Below are 17785 nucleotides of genomic sequence, written 5' to 3'. Positions count from 1 at the left end.
TGACGTGTTGATGGCCTAATTGTTGCGATGCCGATTGTTGCGATAATTATTCATAATTAATTCCACCTCAAAAAATATAGGCACAATTTGGAGACAATGAATTTACAAAGAATTGTCCGTTTATTGTATTCCACAAGTCGGGATATCGAGTACACGTACAGTCCGTGTGATGCGCTATCGGTTACATCCCACGAAGGTTTCCCCGCCTCGATCAAGTTATAGTACAAATAAAAACACAAAACTTATTTATGTACAGACAATACATATTTTTATTCATCAATATTTAATACATGGAGCTTCATAATAAAAGAGAATCATGACACGTCCAAAAGTGTGTTTTCTTTTTACGGCCGACTTTAAGAGCGCTTTTAAGAAAATCAAATTTTATTAGTTTAAAAAAAAAACAAAAATCAGAATCGACATTCAATGTATAATACAAAACTAAAAGTTTTTTTTTTTAAATATGGAGTTTAGAAGTAAGAAGCACTATCTCAGTGTACTAAAAAGATCGCTGAAAGGGAGACAATTAAGGTGGCGCCACTGCAGCAAGTGGAAAGATTAAAAAAAACAGCGTCATAAACTAACACACTTCACTTTAACCCAACTCACTTCTCTGTTTAAAACTGCTATATTCCTATCCACTTCCTACACTAACGCTGTGTCGGTGAGTCTTCCAACGATAACTAGCTGTTTACAGGTGGAAAGCTTTTCAAATTGTCCCCTATACAAGATGGCGCTTCTAACTTCTACCCTCCATATTTAAAAAAAAAATGACATCTTCAGAACCAACAAATGAAATTGCTAGTTTTAAATTTAAAGATGCGATTAGTTCATAGACAAAGAAGGCGTCTGAGAGACACCTTCTTTGTCTCTTGGACAGTCCAAACAAAAAGTTGTGACTGGGACGAAGAAAATATATTAATAATTTATTATAATTAAGTTTAACTTTCAAAAAATTCTTCAGAGTCCGTTTGAATAAACTATTGAAAACGCCATTAGCGGAGCAGACCGGGAACAAAATCGCACGTGAACTTAAAATTTAAGTATATTTAAAAAGAAAACAATATATACCAAACCGACAATAGAATCTGAAGCGAAATGACGCATCAAACTTAATAATTAAGTTATCTAATTTATAATTTCAATTTCGTTACTTTTTAAGGCTACGCAATTATTCAATTCATATAAAACTTAGCTAATATATTCTCAAATGGTCACGAATAATACCTTAGTGGTCGTCCGTGAACAAGAAATCCTTAAAATATTTGAATCGTCAATAAATAATACAATGAAAGTGAGTTTCAGAATATGCTTAAATAGTCCGCGTAGTTCAATCACAACACTCATTACAATTTATTATTGCAAACCTTCTAAACTAAAAAACAGAAATTGGGATTAGTTTATGAATCCTAATTTCTGTTTTTATACGTAAGACATCAACCGACAGATGTGAAAAGAAAAAAAAAAAAAAAGAAAAAAAAAAACAGGGACAAAGTTAGACCTAGAAATTTCATAAAAAAAACTTATTAAAATCGCAGACAATGTTAGCGAAGCGAATTCAAATGCGTTTATTGCATAACCCATCCAATCGCCGATATTTCCTATTCACTATATATTATTTATTTATTTATGTATATATATATATGTATACACATAATTGTACTTAACTTGCTTATCTGATTTTCGTCAGCCATTTTAGAAATTATAAAAAGTCAAAGTGGAGTATGTTGATTTCCTAGAGCAGATTACATTGATGCTTCAATTTTAATTTATTTGCTGTCGTCAATTTGAGCCTCATTTGGGGCTCAGACCTCACGTCTCAAGGTCTTCATGTGCTCCGTAGACGTCTACGAGTCCGTAAACAAAAACAAATACTGATCTAAGCATAAAAATGTACTGGGTTTTAACAAGTTTATATTACATACACAGCGAAGGCATACGAGGTCAATGACCGGAGGCGACAATCGATTTAGAATTGCGTTACAATGCGCGCTATGTGAAATCCAAAAAATTTCAATCGCGTGTTACAGACATGATCGTATCGTGATGAGAAAAAAGGAACCATGCTCCTCCAAGTCTCTACTTTGTTAAGTTGTATTATCAGAAACCATTTTAAATAATAATGTAAAGTTACAGTTCTTGCTTCGATATTTCAATATGCTTTCAATATTTTACAATAATATGAGAAAAATCTTGATACTTTCAATGTTATATTTTAATAGTTTCCCAAGCGATAATCTAGTGTTGTTTTTATTTATCTTAAACTATACACTTTTACATAGTTAAAGATCAAAATTTAACATAACATAACATGTACAGGCATAATTGTAATCTTGACGCTTTTGTTCGTTTTAGAAGAAACACGTTATGAATTTAGTATTTCAACATAAGACAAATAACATTGTACCTATATTAAAAAATAAATTGAAATCTACACTTACTGTTAGCATCATAAGATTCGTTTTCGAGATCATCGATACAAATATAAAATCGATAAATTAAGTCGATTAATTAATCGAAAGCGGTTAGTCTTAAACATTAATCTAAAACCTGCTAGTTTTATGTAGATCTATAGTCGATATTTTCTCTATTAATATTAAAAAATCATCAGTTGTCCGTATGTTGTAGGTAATGGTGTTAGAACTACCCACCCCTAATGATTTGTTTTTATGCTCCATTGCCTGTTGTTACACATAAGATTCGTCGATTCAAATCGATTATACATTATTTAAAAGGAACTTGTGCTACCTCTAGCCGTTAGCACTCATGAGTGATACAAATTTTGCACGCGCTTAACTCGTTATCTATTTGATTCTGCGCCATTAATCCAGCTCAGACGGTTAATTTTCGAAATCGCCGCGCAAACTTTACAAATTCGTCCCGCACGCATCATCATTACATCTGACGTCATTTGGGGCCAAAATAGTGACGAGCTAACCATAGTTCATACATTAACATACTGATCATTGTGATTGTTTTCATACATAAATGAGATCTTTTTGTTAAGAAATAAGATGAAAATTTGCTCGTTATTGATTTGATTCAAAAATTATTTTTAATATTTATTTCTCTGCGTTCTATTATCGATCAATCATCAATTATTAATTAATAACTATTATCAATAATCAATCAATATTAATAAAAAATATCAATTGCCCATCAATTATAATTCATTTAACCCAAAATAATTGTGAACTATTTATAGTTATATTATAAAAACAGAGAAATTGAATCTAGGGATTGTATTAGGTTCACTTAAGGTGTATGCAAACTGACGGGGCTCAGCCTGCCGATTTGCCACCACTGACCCTAGTAAGGATAGTGCTTTGCTGAATCTACCACCGTATCGGATATGCGACCCACTGACAACCAACTCCGTGCTGATGAGCCTTAGACAGCTGATTGCGCGACGAGGTTGTCCAAGCATTATCTTCAGCGACAATGCGACTACCTTTCGCGGGGCTGACCGTGAACTGAAGCAAGTTGTACAGGCTATCAACAAAGACGAACTCGTCACTTTCGGTTGCATCCGACAGTTGGAGTGGCGATTCATAGCCCCTGACGCACCTCATACCCACTCAGAGCCACAGCTCGTAAGATTCGTCAAAACAAGCTTGCCGGTAACGCTCAAGACCAGAACCCCTAACGACCAGACATTAGTGACAATCGTGGCTGAGGTGGACTGCATGATGAATTCAAGACCATTGACATACGTACTTCTTGTTTTTGTCGAACGATTTTTTACTACCAAAGACAGACAGACTTTATTGACCATCGTTTCCGAACGTTTAAAGGCCATGACTTATTGAAACGGACTTGGAGAGATCTCATGGACTTGCAGACATAACTTGGAAACGCTGGGTCAAGGAGTACTTACCCACTTTATAAATGGAACAGAGATTCTGAGAGACCAGTGGAGATTGTTGGTGTCGTATTTGTTGTTGACTGTCAGCTACCTCGCAACCAGTAGCCGCTTGGCCAGATCGACCAAGTCTTCCCTGGTAAGGACGACCTGGTTCGCGTTGCTAAGTCCGAACCAGATATGGACTCTACACAAGACCGGCGAAGAAACTGCGCAGATTGTACATACACTCCTCATCTTGAGTACCAGCTTTCTGGTACTGGAGGTGTGGATGACGCGGCGTGCAACCTCTTTAACAGGACATACGACCCACAATGACTGGACATAGACTAAGACAGAGACTTGACAGGTGATTCGATAAGAAACAAAACAAAAGGATAGAAATGGAACCAGGACGAACGTGACCGGCAGGTGTAATTTCTTTTCAATGCCTTCTTAAAAGACATACACGAAATAAACGACAAAGAACGAACCGACCGTTCAACATACTTAGGTACTGTAGGAATCTTATTACAGGTCTTCATGAAGGTCGACATTCCTTACGAAGCACGCTGCTCCAACCAGCCTCAATGACAGCAATTCCGATGAGGCGTTGTGCCTTTCCGGGGAATACGGATGCGATGAAGATTGGCTGGTGTCCAGTCAGTTCAATGCGGTACACCGACGTGTCGATGTGAGAGAGTGAGGGGTTCGAGGACACTGGTGAATGGTCCAGTGAGAAGGAGTGCCTCTATCGTGAAATCGACAGCTGCGGGAGAACGGGATGGGATCCACTTGGATTGTTGGGCTTGGGCATGGGGTTTAGTCGTGAAAATGACTGACCTTAGCCGGAAAGTGTGTGTGAAATCGCTACGCTACATAGCGCTATTGCTGGCTGATCGTTGCGGTCGTTTTTCGTGGGAACGGCAGTTGAGTTTTCAGCAAAACAATCGAGCAAAGCGATGTGTTTAACGAAACAAAACCGCGAGCGATTGGCGGGTCGAACAAATACACGTCCGCACTTGACGGCGCTGCGAATGGAATGGGTTAGTTATACCACTGTCAGAGATCGACATGTAAGTTGGTATCGATTGCACAATTATAATTTTGATCAATAAATTAAACGATTTCACATCTCCACCCCAACCTCGATAATTTTATCACGAATTTAAATGATAACATTTTAAGATTTCAAACCAGATAATTAATTATTATAAAAGGCCTTAGTTAAACGAATATTAGATCACTACCTTATTGCATATTAATTATTGACATATCTAAATCAAATTCTATTCTAGATATGATTTATATTAATGTATCAAACTATGGTTACCACGTCGAACGTTATGGCCACAAATGACGTCACTCATAGTTGCGGAACTTTTAAATTTATTAGCTTAAACATTATTAAATCTAATCTAGACAGTATGTTCTCGGTGTTGGATTACAAAATGCCTTATACAATATGTCTACGTGTGGCGCGTTCAACAACCGGGCGGGCCCGACGCTATGTTCATGAGCTCCCCATTATCGGTCGCCGTGGTGATGTGGTGCCTCAGCACGAAGGCGGCTATCACCCGGGCGACCTGCAACATGGGCACGCCGGTGACCCAGGGAACGCCAGAGGACATTCGCTCACGGACCCCCTCGTGGTTACTGAGACCTGATCCTGACCTGACCTTGAGACATGAGGTCTAACTTTATAGTACAACGGCTCCCCTGACTTTGCAAACGGGCACGCAGGTTTCACGACAGAAGGGCGCTATTTAAGCCAATCTTCTTTTTTTTTTAGTACTCAGCGTAAAGCTGTGACGTTATCGGTTAAAAAAATATCGAAACATCTGACATCTTGATTTTGAAGGCAGGAGCAGTCGACGTTTCAAAAATAAGAGAACCTTCATCACGTACGATCGAACTGCCGACATTTACATTGAAGTTTGAAAAAATGTCCCACTTTCAGCACTAAATAACAGTTCAAGCATCCTTCAGAATGGCGCTAGCATAGGCGAAGGGTATGATATGAATTGAGCAATTGCTAACTGATTGAAGTATGCTGAGTTAGGAAATTTAATATATTTAATGAGTAGAGTAGTTAGTGACAGTGTAATATACAAGACCTCACATGTTTACGTAGTCCAAACTAATTTCGTCAATATAACCTAAAATAATTGCTGTAGTAAAACGTGGAGACATCGATTGCATTTTCTTATCGGCTTTAAATAAAATACGTTTTTGTGATTTTGTAGTGCTTATAGAACTGTAAGCACTACAAAAGAACTTTCGTCCTGTAGCGCACCCTTATTTAGCAGATTTAAGGGACACTTTTTACACACAGAGACGGTTCTCCTTATCTCTCTACCCTCCATAATTGACAGACAGCATGGTTTGACACTTTGACACTTGACAGCTTGCAAGATGTCTATGGCATTTGTGCAGTGTTGCTATATGAATGAATTAGATAGCTAGTGAAATAAATGTTCGTGTGAAATATTCACCTCGCCCGGTGTGTCCTCGTGCACGGCGTGCCCGCAGCGAGTTAGCACTTGCATTTGAAATTTACCTGAAAGCAAATGTCATTTACGTGTCGTCGTTGCAAATTTAAAATCTCTCATGCGACATTTTGGGCCAAAATGATGTTTTCAGATACGCCAAAAAAGAAAATTATTAAACAAAAATTAAATTGAAATTCATGGATTGCATAAAAGTGACTGGGTGAATTCAATGTCATTTCTTGGGGGATATGTCGTCATGGAATTGTAAGATCTGATAAAACCTTGAATGGCGCTATGGGCATTAACAAGATACGACGGTCCACGATGTCTTTTTTTATTGCCCTTGTAGTCGCACGAGCATACGGCTTTCGGAGCGACCTGAGATACTTTTATTTTTCTATTTAGTTTGTTATCAACAGATGTCGCTGCACGTAAATTCAACAATTCCTAAATCGCGGTGACGAAATGTTACACAGTTGTTAGACGTTCTCGTATTTCTCTTGCTAAATCTACAACGTAAGTGCCCCACCCACCTTGAGATATAAGTTCTAAGGTTTCAAATATAGTTTACAACGGCTGCCCCGCCCTTCAAACCGAAACGCATTACTGCTTTACGGCAGAAATAGGCGGGGCGGTGGTACCTACCCGCGCGGACTCACAAGAGTTCCTACCACCAGTAATAGCCCTGAATCGCGTTATGGACATTAACAAGATACGATATCGTGTTGCACTGACCCTGCATCTGTCCCACGGTGAGCTCCCGGTCGAGTCCGTCCACGGAGGCGAGCAGCAGCAGGCGGGGCGCGCGCGCGGCGAGGAAGGCGGCGGAGAGGCCGCGGAACCAGCCCGCCCAGTGCCGCTCCGTGCCCGCCAACGCGATGCGCCACCGGTACCTGCGACGAACAACTACTGATCGAGAGAGAACTAGACATGTGTAAGTAATGCGAGTGATATTACTCCGGTAATATTACTCTACGATGTAATGCAACATCACACATTACGCGAAGGAAACAAACATCACACTATCACCCAACATGTTTCTTTCTTTGTCGTGTAATGTTGCTTAGTACACGAACGGAACCGAGCGAGCGAGACAGACCGATCGACCAAAATAAATGAGCAAGCGACACGGAATTATTCCTAGTGATTTTGAACCGTATGCCCTGGCCGCTAGGTACATTTTTATACCTATGGTACGTCTGAATTTTAATATAGGTATTTGTGTTTATATTTTTCATGCGGCCAGCCAGTAGTTCCCCGCAAGTAGTTACTTAATTTTTAATTCGCAACTTTTGTAAAATCGCTAGTCGCTCGTAATTGTTTAGTAATATTTCATATTCATTTTTGTGTTTGAATTACTTCAGCACTTGTTTGAAAATAGTTTTATTATTTGTTTTAATGCGTGTTTAATAAGTGAAAGAAAGAACGGCGTCTAAATGAAAGTACAGTCCTCTTTGGATGCATTTTGAGGAGACCGCGCCGAAACAATGCATCTACTGCTCTCGTATATTAACATTATTGTCGAGCTCAATTTGCAGTCTAAGTCGCCATATGAAATCCGTTCATCCCGCAATAAATTATATTAAGTAAAAAATAAAATTATTATATTATTAAGTAAATCAATCTCTGTCAAGTAATATAACAGTGTATTACAATACAAAGTTCATACTTTGTATTGTAATACACCACTGTAATGACACACCCGAATCATTACCTAAGTGATGTGTATGAACACATCACTTAAGTAATGATTCGGGTGTATAGATACAATGTATTCGTCGTCACAGTATCTATTGAACGCACCGAGTAATGTTAAGAGTGATGTGTAATGTTTTCGAGTAATATCACCTGTCTGTAAAAGTGATGTCATATCACATTACATTGGCAAGTGATGTTTTGCGCAAGTCTAGAGAGAACAACAAGGTCGAGGGACCACTGATCGAGAGACTGCTGATTAATAAGCCTTTGCAACAGACACTTAGTAGGAAAAAATTGTAATGATATATAATGTATTTTTTTTAAGGGATTTTACGACCTGGTAACCAAGACCTTTAAGTCATGTCTTATTTTAATATATTTCTTAATTTTATGAAAAATAATAACATGGAGTGAAATGAAATGAAAATGATTAATTTGGGACAATAATCAACTGGGATGAAATAATATAAAATGAGATGAGATGATATGGAATGAAATATATAATCTCAGTAAAATGGTGGTCATTTACTGAGATTTTTTCAGTGGACTTTTTGGAGGATCTCGAGAAGTTACGTCCAGCGGCTTTTGTTTCATTTTCCCACAATTTTGAACTTTCACAGATATTAAACAGTTAATAAACCACCGTTATTACACATTTATACCCGAAGAAACACTAAATAGACAAAATAAAACAAAATCACACAACTTTACTCCTCACGTTCCCGCCAAAAAGTCATGTGTTAGATTATTAAGCCATATATGACACCATAACTGGGCAGAAATAGACAAGATACCCACTAATGCGAATTCACAATACGCCCAAACGCCAGTAGACGCCGGTCTAGTGGTCAGAGAACGCTGCTCTCTGTTATCCGGGAACTCCCTCGTAGACCCGCCACACTCTCGCGGGGACAATACAGTGCACAGCCAAACAAAACACATCAAGACTTCAGAGCGGACAAATGTTTTTTTTTATTGCTTAGATGGGTGGACGAGCTCAAAGCCCACCCGGTGTTAAGTGGTTATTGGAGACCATAGACATCTACGACGTAAATGCGCCACCCACCTCGAGACACAAGTTCTAAGGTCTCAGTATAGTTACAAGGGCTGCCCCTCCCTTCAAACCGAAACGCATTACTGCTTCACGGCAGAAATAGGCGGGGTGGTGGTACCTACCCGCGCGGACTCACAAGAGGTCCTACCACCAGTAAATGTTGCAAGGTCCTACCCATACCAGAACCCTATAACGACTCGCAAAGCTCACTTCATGCCACGATCTCCGGTGACAGCCGGCTTGGCGAAGTGATGCTGCATCCCCTCCCCTTCGGCTCCCTCTTCCTCCAGGATGCTGTCGTGATGTGGAGCGTCGTGTCGCGGACCCGCCTCACCCAGATCCTCGACCGGCTGATAGGATTCCACCTCGTTCGTAGCCAGGAGGCCCGTCTCGCAGCTGCAGCAACATCAGAAAATATTAATAAATAAAAATAAATAATAGTTTAAAAAAACTAACACAATACGCTTTTATAGAAAATACAACTAAAAAATTAAAAATAAATTTAAAAAAAAGCGTGGTGTGCTTTTCATAATATTATCAAAGTAACTCTTCTACTCATATCTGTTCATAAAATATTTATAACTACTGATACCATGCACCCCTCGCTTTTTTTACAATAAAATAATTTTTTCTTACACTATTTTTAATTCAAATTTATTAAAATTTACTTTCTATCTTTTAGTTGGAATAAATAAAAGCGTATTTTGTTAGTTTTTTTAAACTATTATTTATTTGTCAAGCTAATAAAAGCGTATTAAAAAGGAGGGGAGCAATCTGTCTGCCCCCCATCGGTTCCGTCTTTTCACCACTGAAACTCAACCCGAGAACTCATCACAACTAAACATCTTTTTTCCTTATCCCACTTGAACTGGGGGCGGTCCCCCTAATACATCTGCGCCATTTGTACCCTGAGTTCTGACACTGTCAGGCTGAGCTTCTTTAAGAAGAGCAGTGCTTCGCAGAATCTACCGCCGGATCGGAAACGCGACCCACTGAGAAGATCCGGCGAGAAACCCAGTGGGCTTCCTAGATAGCCCGCAAGCTCCCGTGATCCACAAATACGTATACTCTTTAACGTATACTCGATAAAGCCAGCTTCCAACGTGACGTGATAAGGAACGGAAAGCGACTAACTTGACGATCTGTCCCGGCATCGACACTTTGGCGGAGTCCACGTTGCGCACCTGACCACTCCTCACGCTGAAACAAAAAGCACAAACTGAACAACACAAACAACACAATGGGAGCTTAATGATAACAATATTAATACAAACACTAGTCCCTCTCACACACACAAACCTAGGAAGGTTTTTTTAATTTTTTTAATGGATTTTATGACCTGGTAACTAAGACCTTTTAGGTCATGTCTTATTTTAATTTATTTGCTTATCTTTATAAAAAATGATAATATGGAGTGAAGTGAAATGATATGAAGATGATTAATTTGAGACATTAATCAACTGGGATAAAATTAAATGAAATGAGGTGAGATGATATGAGATGAAATATAATCTCAGTAAAATGGTGGCCATTTACTAAAATTTTTTCAGTGGACCTTTTGGAGGATCCCGAGAAGCTACGTCCAGCGGCTTTTTTTCATTTTCCCACATTTGTGCACTTTCACAGATATGAAACAGTTAATAAACCACCGTTATTACACATTAAAACCTGAAGAAACACTAAATAGACAAAATAAAACAAATCACACAACTTCACTCCTCGCGTTCCCGCCAAAAAGTACAAAGGTAGGATGAAAGGCGATTTCATGCAGCAGAGATGCGAATGTTGGGATGGATGTGTGGAGTAACGAGAATGGATAGAATACGGAATGAATATGTTACCTTTAACATATTCATTCCGTATTCTATCCATTCTTAAGTCTGAAAGTGGCACCTGTGACAGAGAATCTGAGAAGTGCGCGTTTGGGATGGTATGGACATGTGATGAGACGAAATGAAAATGAGGTTGGTAAGAGAATTTTAACTATGAATGTGGAAGGACATAAAAGAAGAGGAAGACCTAAGAAGAAATGGATGGATAGCGTGAAAGACGATATGTGTAAGAGGGGTGTGAGCGAAGAAATGGTATATGATAGAGGAGTATGGAAGGAGAAAACATGTTATACCAACCCCAGGTGACTGGGAGAAAGGCAGGATAATGATGATGAATGATGTAGTCAGTCTCTGCTTATTTTGCGAGTTCAAACTCATTGCTCAAAATAATCAGCTGCATTTGTATAATTTATGGACTCCTGATAATCACTTAACAATTTACAAGCAGAGCTATACAACAGAAAAGGCTTGAAGATACCTACACCTACCTGATGGAGGCACATAATATAACTATTACCACTCAGTAAAGTTACAATAGAATCTTAATTAAAGCCAAATCGTTTTTTTATTACATATTACATTTGATTTTTATTGAACATTAATGTCCCTCTTTTTTTATTGTTGATTCTTTTTGGTAGGTTTTTATTTGCAGCTTTTTTTTTGTTTCTCTTAGTTTTAATATTAGTTATCAATATTTTTATGTTATGCACAACTGCTCTTAAGCAAGATGTGTTCACACCCAAAAGGGTGCATTCTTGTTTTTTTTTTTTTTTTTTTTTTAAATAAGTTAAACCTAATAAATAAAAAACTAAATCACTGGCAGAAATTATCAACTACCCTACTGCAGTGATGCCATAAATTAAATAATAAATTGTTCAACTACTATGTCGTCGCTGTCAAACCAAAATCTGCTATGTGCAAAAACTCTATTTTGAATTAACGAGTAAAAGCATTTTCGTATAAAAATTTATATGAAGGTGAATTTTTAAGAACTGAATTGATGAATTATGATCAAATGAAAGCTATAGATAAATATTAAAGCTATAGACAAATAACAGTTTTTTTTATACGGTATATAGGGCTGTGAACTATACTAAAAGGTGAAAAAGTAAAACGCTCAAAAATTGCACATAGCAGATTTTGGTTTGACGATGATATCCTGGGATAAGAACTCACCACCACTCGATGGCGTGTTCGATGCTTTTAAAATGAGTTGGCCTGCCTCGCAGGAAGCTCTGCATACTGGCCAGTGCGTCCATGGCGGTGCCTGATGATGTGATCACAAGAATTAAAATATGTTATCACGGGAAGACTGGCAGCGGAGACGTTAAATCCCAGTATGGTTGGTAAATTTAAAACAATTGATAAAACTGTGGGTGCATAAAAATACATTTAAATATATTTTTTTTACTAACATATCAACGCTTGAAAGGCAAACGTGACTAAGCGACAATAACTGCTTTGTATATAAATGATAGGCAATAACCATATTCGATGCGCAAAAAAATATATATTTCTAGGTCTATTAAAATCATTTCAATCCTACAGCTAGATTCGTTAAAATAGATTTTTTTCAGGTATTTCAACTTTAAATTAGTCTACTGGAAAGTTCACGCATTGTCGCTTAGTCACGTTTGCCTTTCAAGCGTCGATATGGATGTATCACTCTATGTACTAACTAATAATTTACTCAGACTGGGAGTTTGCCAAATTTTTAATTTATTCATTAGTAGATTCAATTTATTGATTAATAAATTGTTAGTAGATACCATAGTTTGATAAATTGTTCATAATCTTTAGTTTTAAATACATTTTAAATAACATAATTTTGTTCCATTTATTTAGTTGTTTCATTCGTTACTACAAGATAAGAATTGATTTCATAGTAAAGATACAATTCTGTTGTTTAACTATTATTTTAAACTGTTATTACTCTTAACATGGTAACATTGTCATCCTCATATAAGTTTAATAATATCTAAACTGAAGTTAATTAACTATTATAAGATTAATAAATATCATACATTCAAAAAGATATCTTTAAATCCTGGGAGGAAACGTTTTGCAGCACCATATTCTGATCACAATAACTGTATCCTTAATTTTCAAACCGAACAATCTCAAGTTCTGTTCTTGATGTGAAGAAGGCGACAGAACACAAAAATATGCCAAATAAATGTCTGAGTAAGTTTGTGAAAAGAAAAGCAAGAAAAAAAGTAATTTTCGATCTTCTATTTACAAAGTGCTATTAGATAATACTATTAAAAATCCTTTAGGAGCTAGACATTTTATTTCGTTTCTCATTTTGTAAAATAATTTTAACAATTCAGCCTCTCGGTTTTCTCCATTTAAATACAAAAATTAACTTTTAAAAGCCAATTAAGAGAATTAATAAATTTAAATTTTTTTTAATGCCCTTGTAGGTAGACGAGCATACGGCCCACCTGATGGTGAGTAGTTACCGTCGCCCATGGACTTTAGCAATGCCAGGGGCAGAGCCAAGCCGCTGCCTACCGCTTAATACCCTCCACAAGCCTCGTTTGAAGAAGGACATGTCATAGCGCTCGGAAAACACCGTGGAGGGGAGCTCATTCCATAGCCTGATGGTACGTCGCAAAAAAGACCTCTGAAAACGCACTGTCGATGAACGCAGCGGTTCCAAATAATATGGATGAACTCTTCTCCGATGGCGGGAGGTACGATGATAAAAAAGAGATGAGGGAATCATCTCAAACAATTCCTCTGAGCGCTCCCAATGGAACATACAGTACCAAATACAGAGGGAACCGAAGTCCCTCCGCAGACCCAGAGGTTCCAAACGATCCGTGAGAATTTCTTAATTTGACTGTATGTTTGGAAACTTATACTAAGAGAATTTATTTTGGGCAATCACGTTTATGATAATGCCTTTCAATAATATCTGAAATCAACTGACTTTGAGTAACTAAAAGCATTTCCTATATAATATGAATCCATGCGACCTACTCTCGGGCAACTGTCTCTCCTCACAACCAGAGGAGTGGAGCATGCTCCACCAGGCTGCTCCAGTACAGTTTGGTGGAATCCCTACGGAACGAAACTTCGATATAATTATGACAAGTACTATAAGGGTAGCTTCATAATCATCTTACAAGTAACAAAAGAACAATTACTATCATCCATGCTCTAACAGATTAGGTAATGAGTTTAGTTATGTAGGTCAAGATTGAATGGCAATGTAGTTAATAACTTTCAAGTTCCACTATAAAATATCTCCTGGTGTAATATAATGTGACCCACAAAGCTTAACGATACAAATCAATTGTCTGCTTGTGAGGTTGATACACTTGTCCTGCCTATGTCTGGTACAAAGCCGTTGTGTTCCGGTTTGAATTGTGTTTTTCCTTATTTTTGGTGGAGTTTAGACTATTATCTTGTGTTATATTACTTCATGTTTCAAAGAAAATTGATTGTTGTCAATGCGCTCCTAATAATTATTGCCTATAAATGATCCTAAGCACCATAATTTAAATCACAAGTAATTTGAATTCTCTATCTCATATATATTTCAGTAATTACTGTAATAGTTAAAGTAACTTTATTGATGACAGTAAATTACTAGTCATTTGCAATCAATACTACTTCATGATCATCTGCATTTAAGCTTTTGAAATAATCACAAAACTGCATGGTATTGAATACAAAGTGCAGTCTAGCTCCTAAAGTAAATCTCGTAGCCATTAGAAATTCATAATAAATGAAACACCAAAATGTAAGCAGCCTTTTGATAACTATGCTAATGTTGCATCTTTTTCACAGTTCAAGTTATTATAAATCTTTCAAAAATTTCTTACCCTCGACTACATCAATCACTGCAATTCCCTGCACAAATGGTTCTAATGTTGGTAGGAGAGCAGTCCTAACTGCTATAGCTCCTCCCATTGAATGTCCTACCAGTATTATAGGTGGTAAGCTATCACCGTACAACTTGTGTAGCACTTGTTCAACGTCTCTGGAAACGAAAATGTTTTAAGATAAAATAGAGCAATAAAAACTTATGAGTATTTATATATGTTTTTATGAAACAATTTAAATTTTTATGTTTTCTAACTGAAGTATATATTATGTAGAATATTATCTTTAATTTACTCAAGTCATAAACATGACTTAAACCACTTTTATTGTGTAATCTCGTGCTTGTTATTTTCATTATATTATTTCAGAGCTATTTTTTGTATGAAAGACAACTAAGATTCTATTCATCACCATTTTAATAATGTGGTATTTTTATTACATATTCTTAGAAAATAGATACTAAAAATTAATTATACTCACTTAACCAATGTTTCAGCGCTGAGATCATCAGAGTCGTTTGCTTTTGTTTCACCGTGGCCCCTGAGGTCTATTGACACAACTTGGCAGTGCACCATGTTTGTGATTTCCTCCTGTAAAACAATACAATAAATGTGATAATGATTTTAGAACATAAAGCCTTGACCTATCCTTTTAGATACCTACGGGCGACGGACCGTCGAGGCGATCCGCCCGGTCCTCTCGGACTGGGTGAATCGCGACCGCGGACGTCTCACCTTCCGAGCGACGCAGGTGCTCACGGGACACGGCTGTTTCGGTCGCTACCTGCACCTCGTCGCCCGGAGGGAGCCGACGCCGAAGTGCCACCATTGCAGTGGCTGCAACGAGGACACGACGGAGCACACGCTCGCGTGCTGCCCCGCTTTCGCGGAGCAGCGCCGCGTCCTCGTTGCAAAAATAGGACCGGACTTGTCGCTTCCGACCGTCGTGGCTGCGATGCTCGGCAACGATGAGTCCTGGCAGGCGATGCTCGACTTCTGCGAGTCCACCATCTCGCAGAAGGAGGCGGCGGAACGGGAGAGGGAGAACTCTTCCTCCCTCTCGGCGCCGTGCCGCCGCCGTCGAGCCGGGGGTCGGAGGAGGGCGTTTGTCCAGCTCCGGCCCCTATGAGGAGGCAGTCTCCTCCCGGTGATGGTCACGGGGCGACCTAAGGGGGCTGAGACTGCGCCGCACGCTACCGTCACTCTAGCGCGCTGGCACCAGGAGGACGGGACGACGCGTCGGCGGCTGCGGACTGCGATGCGGTCCGCATTTTCGTCGTCGCTGTCGTCGCCGAACATACTGTGGAAGAGCAACCCGGTCGGCGGTGTATCGCGTTCCGACCCGGCAGGCTGGTTCTGGCCCAGCGGGGTATCCCGGAACACCAGCGGCATCGCCCGGGCGGCCTGAAGGGCCGCCGTACCGCGGAGACTGACGTCGTTGGTCGTCGACTATCGCCTCGACGACCCGTCGGTCGGGCGTCCTCGGGGTGGCGCCGCGTGTCTGGTTGTAGTGTTGACCGCGGGAACCCCCCTACTCTGACCGGGTTTTGACCCCGGACGGAGATCGGACGCCGGGTGTAAGAGTGCAGGGGAGTCGTTTAGTGGATGGGCCCTAAATTCCTTGGGCCCGCGGTCTGCTCTCAACACCTGCAGATAGTAGAGTCTCACATACCCCGCGCGCCCCCTAGGCGCGGGGACCTCGTAGGAGGTTCGGCCCTCGGCCCGGAAAAAAAAAAAAAAAAAAAATCCTTTTAGATGTGAAGACTAATCTCTCGTAGTAAGTTGGAGTTGGAGTCTAAGTAGTAAAATGTCCATAAATATTAAATAGTATTCAAATCAACATTAACAAAGCTGTGGTGTGACCACACTATGTAATTTTGTTATGTCATCCACTAATCCATTCGTTTCAAAAGTCCCATATTATATTGATTACAAGGCACCACCACTTAATATACACCCTAAATATTTAAACCAAGAAATAATAGTGTATTAAATATCATTATATCTATCAGTCAAAAACTCCCTCCATCCTATATAAGCCAAACAAATATAAACACATTAAAACACATAGCAATATGAATCTTATAACAAATGCACTATAGTATTATTCAGAAATACTGAGGGCATTACTGGAATTCATTACCAACCATAGTACAAAAGGCAGGCCAACCATAGTGCAACAGGACTTTATCCATGTTAAGTATTTATGGTTAGCTTAACTATTGAATATTGTGTCATGATTATGCTAAAGAGTTCCTTTTCGACATTAGGACAGCTTAAAAACATTTTGAAGCTTTTAATATCCCATATTAAACTATATATAAGTAAAAAAATACCACGACTTAATGGTAAACAAGGATTCATAAGTTGTTACATTTTTTCTGATGGGTAATTAACAAAACATTTCAAAACTTACAGTAAACAATGCCCAGCTGAGTCCCGAGTATCCTCCTCCATGAAGAGTTACAAATCTAGGTCTTTGAGGGTGATCGGGCTCCGGAGACAGGTACACCCGGAAAGTTCCTCCATCGGTTTCCACATCAACAAACCTTTCAAAATACTGCTTCCAAGATACTGGTGTATAGTCTTTACGGCGCCCAGCACCGAAAGGCGCCAACCTGAGATACGATTGAATTTGAAAAACCGCAATAATAATTTGTTGCTGAAATTTTAAGAAAAAAACAGTACATTTTATTTATGGTTTATGAACTAGTGTTTTTCGTTAGATTACTGAAGATTTCTAATCGAATTCTTAATTAGAATACACAGTTAAAATTTAATACTCAGAGAAGTCTGTCAAATTTCAAGATATTCTAAGCGGAATGTCAAACATACTTGGATACACCAGACGTTTTAGGACATCTTGGTGGCAGTTTACTTTTCATAATTGTCTTTTGCAATGTCGACATGGTTTTACTTTAAGTAACCTGTTGTTTTGCTATAATTCAACAATTTTCGAAAACAAACAGCACAGATGACATTTACTCGAACGCCGACATTTTATCTAGCTGTCAAAAATCCGAAGCGTTTCTTTG

The 17785-nt window shown here is 38.7% G+C and overlaps 1 protein-coding gene across 2 annotated transcripts; it reads right to left on the bottom strand.

Moving 5' to 3' along the window:
* Positions 1-242: 242 nt before the first annotated feature.
* LOC114248299 (protein phosphatase methylesterase 1) lies at positions 243-17780 on the bottom strand. 2 transcript variants are annotated; one of them, XM_089728761.1, is made up of 11 exons: positions 17586-17766; positions 17167-17368; positions 15232-15341; positions 14751-14908; positions 13903-13983; positions 12094-12184; positions 10220-10285; positions 9296-9481; positions 7069-7226; positions 6337-6401; positions 243-5427 (listed from the first exon to the last, which is right to left on the bottom strand). In XM_089728761.1, exons 1-11 carry the CDS (start codon positions 17657-17659, stop codon positions 5326-5328), a joined length of 1293 nt encoding a protein of 430 aa, XP_089584887.1. In that variant the 5' UTR covers positions 17660-17766; the 3' UTR covers positions 243-5325. The 2 variants fall into 2 exon arrangements, with proteins under 2 accessions (XP_089584887.1, XP_089584888.1); XM_089728762.1 differs by lacking the exon at positions 13903-13983 and having other exon boundaries at positions 17586-17780.
* Positions 17781-17785: the final 5 nt, after the last annotated feature.

Source organism: Bombyx mandarina, chromosome 07, assembly GCF_030267445.1.
Source record: "Bombyx mandarina strain Sakado chromosome 07, ASM3026744v2".
Lineage (NCBI taxonomy): Eukaryota > Metazoa > Arthropoda > Insecta > Lepidoptera > Bombycidae > Bombyx > Bombyx mandarina.
Note: the sequence above shows the minus strand (reverse complement) of the source record. Positions and strands in the feature narration are given on the sequence as shown.